Here is a 9151-nt window from a genome sequence, read left to right as displayed (position 1 = left end):
CCAATCAAAACACGTAACAAAGTCAACATCTGGTTCGTAAACTGACATACTGAATTCAGTCACTTGCAGGATTCAGCCGACTCAGCATCGATCAGATCGTCTTGACTGGGCACCGCCATGTTTGTTTGAAGCCAATATAAGTGATATGAGAGGTGGAATCTGATTGGTCAAAAGGAGGGGCATAGAAGGGACGTAACGTAATAGCCACTGGTGGCACTACGATCAAGCCAAGAAATTCCAGCCAAGTTTGGCAAGGGTGGAAACTGAACTTTTATAGTCAGTTAACTCCCTTGCATCAGGAAGATGTCCGAGGATAAGACATCCACAATTATCCAGTGTATTATGTCTCCATTTTAATTTTAGAACTACAAAGGACCCATTCATTTAATCAGAATGGTATGACACTAAAAATAACTGTCCAATCATATCAATTACATGACAAGAAATTCTGAGCTGAGCCGAAACCAGGCTACAGTGCAAAATGGGTCCAGGGTATTTATAATGATAGAATGGAGACATAACAGTGAATAATTGTGGATGAGTATAAGATGTTACAAAAATATCAACTATATAATACACCACACATCTTCCATAAAACAATTTGATTTAGCTCCATTTTACAAATGAAATAATTATGCTATGCCTTTGAATCAGCTTCATACAATAATATTCTAAGACTAAAACATAAATGCCATTGGTTCTCAGGCAACTGCTTTTGAGAATTTGGTGCATCACTTTCTACAAATGAAAAATTTGCTATCTTGTTGTCCGAATGTTATGACTTGATTATTTATCGCCAAAAGCAAACACCATTTTTCATTCAAAGTTTCTAAATGCCTAAGAACCAAGACAGTTTAAGTTTCAAAATACATTTTTTAAACAGTACCACTTCTTAAAAAAATACTGCTCGAGACAAAGTAAATATCTGTGAAGGAAGGGTAGTCATATACACAAAGAATTAAGAAAAAAAGCATTCTAAAATAAGCCGACATTATCAATATTATGCAAAACTACCACAAAACATACATTTCACATAAAAAATAAACACAGAAAAGTTGATAAGTACATCTTGTTGAGTAAATATATTCAGGTTGGAAAATTCAGTTCAACACATTTCTACTACTTACTAAACAATTGAGAATTTTTTTCCCACAACATTTCATGCAGTGCAAGCTTTAATAGTAATGCAAGTTTCTTTCAGAGACAAGTGATAATACTTTCTAGCCAATTCCTGTTTCAAGACACACTATTCAGTTAGTTTGGTCTTTGTGATCTAATCAAAGAGACACACAAAGATACATCAGTAAAACACAACTCATTAACTTCACTCTTTCTCTGGTGCAAACTGCGGCCATTTTGGTAAAGGGAGATAATCCACACACAACTAGTCACACCATTGGTTCAATTGAAACATGATGTTGACAATGATAGTTACTCAGGTGAAAACATGATGGTTGTTCATTTCATAATGATTTCTCTCTTCTATAACTATTTCACACCAGCTGACATCCCGCATTGAAACTATAGTGAAGAACATAAGTGCCTAAACACAAGTTGCAGCCTCTAAACTTCAAACTGCAACAATATATCAGTTTATTCACATCACTTTCTCTGTAAACAGCCTTTGAAATTCACATTTACCCCTCAAGACTTGTAAGCTTTATCTCACTTGACCTCAAGAGTTTGTAGCTAGCCTGCTTGAACAAGACAAACATGTTTCCTATGTTTACACTTTCAATTTTATTCAGTTTCAAATTGCAGCTAAATTGAAGCATTCAGAACTGGTTCAGAATTATAGCCCTCAAATGATACTAGTCTATGAGGACACAATCACTGGACTTCTACTTGCCCTCAACACAATTTAGTAGTCTTGTGCTGGCAGACTAGGGTCAATATAAAGGCTGTTTAAAGCGGTCACAGCTTACACTGATGACTTATGATGGCCATTGTGATCAAGACGTGGAGCGGGAATCCTGTAGGCTGACTGATATTCATATCTCACACACCAATGCCAATCTTGTTTAGACCCCAAAACGCAGATGTCCGACTGTCCAACAACACATTCTAATAAAGTCCTATAACCATCAAAACATGTATTCTGTAAGTGATATTTACTTATGATAATCCTAGCACTAAGACTTTGACAAGATGAGATGAGAATCATTACATATGTTTAGGGCAAAATTCCACAAAGTGATCTTAGCGCCATGCTGGTTGTAAACTCCTAATCCTAGCATAGACCTACTCCACTAATAGGATCAGATAACTTTGTGGAACACCACTTTGTGTCTCCACAAAGAAATCTTGGCATGAAAATTGAAATAAATTACATTGTTACAATTGCTTAGGGGGCTGGCATTTATTATAGGGGAGGGGTTAGAGGGAGTGAGTTGAGGGTTGGGGGTATCACTAAAGATATGACAGTCTCTTGGAGAGGAAGGGGGGAAAATGTATGACGGCATGGGGATTGTGATATTCATTTAATAAACATTCAAAACTCCCCCTGGAATATGACATGGTTGCTATCTTATGCTAGTCATAGCGCTAAGATCGCTTTGTGCACAAGACCCAGGGCCTCGTTTCACAAAGCGATCTTAGCGCAAAGATGGTCGTCCCATACTTTAACACTGACTTAGGGCGGTCATAGCACTAAGATCATTTTGCGGAACGGGGGTCTGGAGATAATGAATAATCCTTTCCTACTTTAATGAGTATCATATCAATTGTTGGTTCATCTGAGGTAGGTACAAGGTTCACACATTTAAACAAGGTCCATATATTATGCAATCACTCAGAATAACATATATGATATTCCATGAGTGCATGTTAAGTAACCCAATCCAACAGAACTTTTGTTTACTTGGTAAACTGAACTCACACAAACAAACTAAAGACACATGGTTCTCCATTCATTTGAATTCGTATATCGTGGTGTCACTCCAATCTCATTAAAATCAGAATTTTGTTCTCGCTACTGCTAAACAAAGATCTGTGGACATCCCATTACAGGTCACCTCAGAATGACCTTCATCCGACCAATCAGATCTTACCAGATCAGGGTCGGAATGTGTTTTCTCATCATGCAACCTCGGGATATTCTGAATGACAGTTACGGTCTGTACGACTGATAACGTCAAACTTTTCGTCTGTCTGTTGCTTCAATGACATAATCATTTAATAAGGAAGATATTTTCTTTCGCCTTTTGGACATACTGCCATATAATCATGGCTATCTTTAGACATTCAAGAATTATCTTTGTTCAGTTACCAAATTTTGAATCAATGTTTTTCAAAACATAGTCTGGAATAAAAAACACCAGAAACTACTGCCGTAAAGCTTGAGAAAGCTGCCTACTGATTAGCTAATGTTGATTTATTATTAGAAATGTCATTGGTTGGTCAAAGTTATTGAAAGGTCGTGACCTGTAATGGAATGCCCTCAGATCTTTGTGATTTTAATGAGATCGATGTCACGCTTTCGTGCCACTAAGGAGCCCTGTCATGGTAAATTCTCAGCCTTACCACTGAAATGTGATTAGAGTTATCTCCCCTTGTCATGTACACAAATTTAGAGACTTGAGGACAAAAAGGCTCTTTTCTTAGAGGGGTGGGAGGCAAATATGGTTCTTGTTAAGATTCAGATTGTGCAGGTCAGGCATTGAGAGAACACAACACTCATGGACTAACGCTGAACAACAAAGTAGATACAGGTGATGATGTCAATATGAAAACAAACAGTGCATAGCTAAAGGGGTAAAGTAATTGGCCTTGTAAAATATAACCGGCATGATATGCTTCAAGCCATCATAAAAGACAACTATGTTAAAATTATACAGGTCATAAATATAGTTTTACACTGCTTTTAGCAATATTCCAGCAATATCACAGCAAGGAACGCCAAGACAGACTTTAAATATTGTACCCATGTGACAATCAAACCTGGGTCTTCAGCCTGACGCGTGAACACTTTAACCACTAGGCTACCATCTTGTATGATACAGATCTTGAGCTCCTTTCAACAAAAACAATCCCTACTAAATTACTAAATATGAATGAAAAATATATAAATCACTCCACATCCAATTATGTATGTGCATCTCATATTACCTGAACAATCAACCTACCGACAAATACAACCAAGATCTTCGTCTTCTCTGCACATTATTTCAAATTCAAAATTAATGACCAAGAAAAGTCGAACAGCAATATACATCGTCAATGTTAAAAAAGCTCAGATCTCCAATGGTTCAAATAAATACAAAATTCATAAATGATAAATAAAATAAATAAATGTACAAAGAGTACAGAATTTCTAAAACATAAACCTTCTGTTCCCTAACTATGAAAGTGGTATATATAAGCATGACAAATAGATAGTGATTAAAATAATACTTATTGATGATGATTATTGTTGTCACCTGACAATGATACTGTGCTGTAAAAGAAAGTGTTTTACAACAGGAAGAATTCATCATTAAATGCTTGACCTTTCTGACATCTGTAACCAGTCACGTTCACATAAAATATATTTCACGGACATGTCATTGTTAGAAGCACACATACAATCACAACTTAAGCATTGGTAAGATGTTGAATTCAGCAAAACATATCCTACAGCCAGCATATTTTTCTCCTATCAACTCCATCATTTCAATAGGAGTTTGACATATGGAGCAACCCTCGAGAGGACAAATTCCCATCCTACCCATAACATACCACCTACGACTTTACTTCAAATTTCAGAAAATCTGAAATGAGTGAGGATAAATGTTTGATTGTCATGACAGTAAATATGATTGAATGCAAAATTAAACATTGGTAGCTTGTTGTAAACACTGTGAACAAATCTAATGAACTTGTTCAACCCCTCTCCCTGTCTGATGCTGTCTGAAAATAAACATTATATTGTATCACAGAGTCCAAGTAGTAGCATATCACAGGCAGTGCCACATTCAGGGGCCATAACTCTTGTCATGTATTCCTTCAGAAACAAGCACCTGTTGTAAGGATATGTCCCACAAACACAGTCCTGGCTTTTGTTTCTGTGGAAATGATGACCGCCATCTTGGCAAGACGTTCCTGAACACAACACTGGTCACCTTTCCATCCATGAACAGGTCACGTCATCAATTATGAAATTTGGCTTGACGAAGCTGATTATCATACTGTATGTTTAAATGTTCTTTCACATATGCTATGAGACGAGGAAATCATATCACACTTTCGCAGATTGCCATTTCCCTTAAAGCACTGTCAGATTGTTTTTAGTGCATGTTTCATTTCTGTCACCTTTTTCAACCAATCACTCTTCTTTTTCAACTCAGACTTCTGAGTGCTTTACTTGCATGCTCCTGTGTTGGTAACTTGAGATTTCTGAAGCCATTCTTCAATATTTGATGTCAACATAATGCGTGTCTTCCACTCAAGTTCTAGCTTTACTCTAAAGAAACAGAGGATGTCCAGTGACAACTGTTCCTGGGATAAGATCATGCATCCTAGTTCGTTTTTCAAAAGGATTTTAGCCTTCATCACATCCCAAGGTGCTGTCAATGTTTGATGCTGGACCAAACACACTTCAGCCATCCGAACATAGCAAGAGTTACTTCCCTTTGATTCTCCTGTTACGATGGCAGCCTCAATGACACAGAGGCAGGACATGTCTTGTTCACCTCAGCTCTCTCCCCCTTGACCACTAAAACAAGATGGCAGCCTCCATGACCGTGTGCCACCATGAACTCTCAGAGCTAGCCAGTCGTCCATGTTGGGCACACTGCAGATGTCCGACTCGTCGCCGCAGTCGCATGTACCACCCTCAGCCTTGCTGGTGCTGCTTTGGGGGCTGATGACGTCAGAGCTGTACTCGCAACCTACACATAAGAACAGAGAGGTTATGACTTCTATTTTGATTTAAACTATTATGATGATGTCCCACTATTATTCTTGTAATTGATTCCTATAGCCAGGAATTCACTGGCCATTCTGAACAAGTAGAACTTGAATCTGTTGATTCCGGAAGTAGAATCAACTTGCTCCAACAGGGCTCATTGATTCTACTCCCAGAAACAACAGATTCTCACGATTTCTTTATTACAGAATCAAATTTCCCCAATTCGTTGAGAATTTGAAATCTGTGTCATAGATTTTGAATAAACAAGAGTTTGCCACTAACGTGGCTATATCCCCCGCCCCTGTTTCAGAATTTATGACATGATTAAATCTGAACAAACCCTAACCTTTTTTAACCGAGGTGGAACTTGTCATGGAAATTGTAAAAAAAAGATGAGTTTGGAACCATGTCCATCTTGTTGCCATGGAAACGTAAAAAATAAATATTTCTAAAATTTCTCAATAGCAAAAGGCACCAGTTCAGCATGAGCCTGACAGACCTGCAAAGTTTGATGAAAAAATATTGAACGGTTTATGAGTTGTGCTCCGGAAACGAACCCTACCCTCACAGAACCTAAGTCCATCTTGTTGCCATGGAAACGTAAAAAGTAATAATATCTAAAAAAATTCAATAGCAAAAGGCACCAGTTCAGCATGTACCTGACAGACCTGCAAAGTTTGATGAAAAAATATTGATCGGTTTATGAGTTATGCTCCGGAAACGAAACGTGACGGACGGACAGAGCCCGTTTCTATATCCCCCGCCAACTTCGTTGGGCGGGGGATAAAAAGAAGAGTTTGGAACCTAAGTCCATCTTATTGCGATGGAAACGTAAAAAATAAAAATTTCTAAAATTTCTAACTAGCAAAAGGCATCAGTTCAGCATGTACCTGACAAACCTGCAAAGTTTGATGAAAACATATTGAACGGTTTATGAGTTATGCTCCGGAAACGAACCCTACCCTCACAGAACCTAAGTCCATCTTGTTGCAATGGAAAAAGGTAAAAAATAAATATTTCTAAAATTTCTAACTAGCAAAAGGCAACAGTTCAGCATGTACCTGACAGACCTGCAAAGTTTGATGAAAAAATATTGAATGGTTTATGAGTTATGCTCTGGAAACAAAACGTGACGGACGGAGCCAGTTTCTATATCCCCTGCCAACTTTGTTGGGCTGGGGATAATAAAACAAAGACAACAGCTTTTTTATACAAACTGTCAGCAGATATGCTGTAAAAACAATGACAGCTCTCGGTTGGTTGTCGCTTTTCTGTTAATTGTTTGGTTTACAATCCCCGACATCACCCTTGGACTCTTGCACTCATTAAGGTTATGCTTGAATCGCAACATGCCACATTTTGTTCTGACCCGTGAAGATCCGGGGTAGAATAGGTGTTCAGCAACCCATGCTTGCCGTAAAAGGTGACTATGCTTGTTGTAAAAGGCGATCGGGTGGTCAGGCTCGCTGACTTGGTTGATGCATGTCACTGTACCTCAATTGCGTGGATCGATGCCCAAGATGTTAATCACTGGATTGTCTGGTCCAGGCTCATTATTTACAGACCGCCGCCATATAGCTGGAATATTGCTGAGTGTGGCGTAAAACAACAAACAAACAAACAAAACCTTACTGAAACCTACATTATCAACACACCACAAAATTCACCAACAGGAAGTGACGTCAGCAGAAGAAATGTATTTCTTCTGCTGATAATTATTATTTTGTGGTGTGTACTAACTAGGTGGCTTTTATTCACCTGATGAAGGAGTAAGAATATACTCTGAAACATGTTCTTCATAATTAAGAAGTTGACATCCATAAATTCTCTTCCTTAGGCTAAAAACAATAATACAATGGTTCTCAGGCACTGCCCACATGATCATAAAGTCTGACACACGTTTCATTTTTTTTTGTCCATTTCCAAAAAAATAAAGAAATCCTAATACTTAAAAACAATGCAATATAACATAGCACGCAGTTACTTCCCTTTACATGCACACTGCTTTACTGCACATCTTGTGTTATGGTCATGGCAGCAATAGTTTGCGTGTCCAGGTTGATGGTACACAACTGTTCATTTGGTTACGTACTAGTTTGAACAACAACAAAAAACTAAAAAACCAACTGAATGCCAGCACTATATTTTCAAAAGTCATTGCCTGAGAACCAATTCTTTCATTTTCTTAAGCCTTATGTACACAACATTCATCAAACAGGTGCACATGGTGTATACACAGGCATGAGATCAGAACATTCTGGTCTGGGATGAAGGCTCATTCAAACACCATGAATGATGCAAATTACAATATTCCACAAGGTGCAAAATGATTGAAAAGAGGATGAAATTAAAAATGTAGAATTGTTAGGCTAAAAAACATAATAGTCTTGGTTCTCAGGCACTGCCCACATCTTCATAAAGTTTATTGCACGTATCGTTGTTTCCGTTTTCAATTTTTTTTGTGCATTGTGTTTAAGTATTAGGATTTTTATACTTTTTTGAATATGGAACTAAAAACAAAAGGTGCGGCAGACTTTACGATGATGCTGGTGGTGCCTGAGAACCAAGACTATTATTTTTTTAGCCTTATGTCTGTGCATGCACAACCTGTATAGTGTTACAATTAATGATGATAAAGAGGTGATGGTCTGATACACTTTCTACCATTTGAATATTGAAACAATATACATATATGTCCCGATACATCGTATGCGTCAATAATACCATTGTTCCTAGTTTTACATCAACATGCCTATGGTCTTATATCTATATACCAAAGTTCTGAGATCTACAAGTCAGTGATCTAAGAGCTACAAGTCAGTGATCTAAGAGCTACAAGTCAGTGATCTAAGAGCTACAAGACAGTGATCTAAGAGCTACAAGTCAGTGATCTAAGAGCTACAAGCCAGTGATCTAAGAGCTACAAGCCAGTGATCTAAGAGCTTCAAGCCAGTGTTCTGGGAGTTACAAGTCAGTGATCTACAAGCTGATCTTGGATCTACATGCTAATGCTTTAGTATCTACAAGCCAAAATACAGGGAATTCCATGCAAGTTTTTCAAAGTTAATGTTGAAGCTCATGTTTTTTCAACATGATGACTGACAAAAGAGGATGTATAGTACACTGTGCAGATGGCATAGGAAGGCAGGGCCATTGCTGACTATAGTTCCAATGTGTGTGTGAGCGTGCGTGTTTTTAGGAGCAATAGGAAGGCGAGGCCATTGCGCTGACTATATTTCAATGTGTGTGTGTGTGTGGGGGGGG

General features: G+C 38.0%; 1 protein-coding gene across 3 annotated transcripts in view; it reads right to left on the bottom strand.

The window, feature by feature from the left end:
- Nucleotides 1–5326: 5326 nt before the first annotated feature.
- LOC124146089 overlaps nt 5327–9151 on the bottom strand; it is an 86112-nt gene continuing 82287 nt past the window's right edge. For all 3 annotated transcript variants that reach the window (XM_046516165.2, XM_046516166.2, XM_048393382.1), the window contains one exon: nt 5327–5867. In XM_046516165.2, the coding sequence (XP_046372121.1) occupies nt 5671–5867 (197 nt within the window). In that variant the 3' untranslated portion in view covers nt 5327–5670. The remainder of the gene's footprint in view (nt 5868–9151) is intronic.

Source organism: Haliotis rufescens, unplaced genomic scaffold (assembly GCF_023055435.1).
Source record: "Haliotis rufescens isolate VD_foot unplaced genomic scaffold, xgHalRufe1.0.p SCAF_12, whole genome shotgun sequence".
In the NCBI taxonomy this organism is placed as follows: Eukaryota; Metazoa; Mollusca; class Gastropoda; order Lepetellida; family Haliotidae; genus Haliotis; species Haliotis rufescens.
The sequence above is the reverse complement of the archived record's forward strand: the minus strand, read 5'-3'. Positions and strand labels throughout refer to the sequence as shown.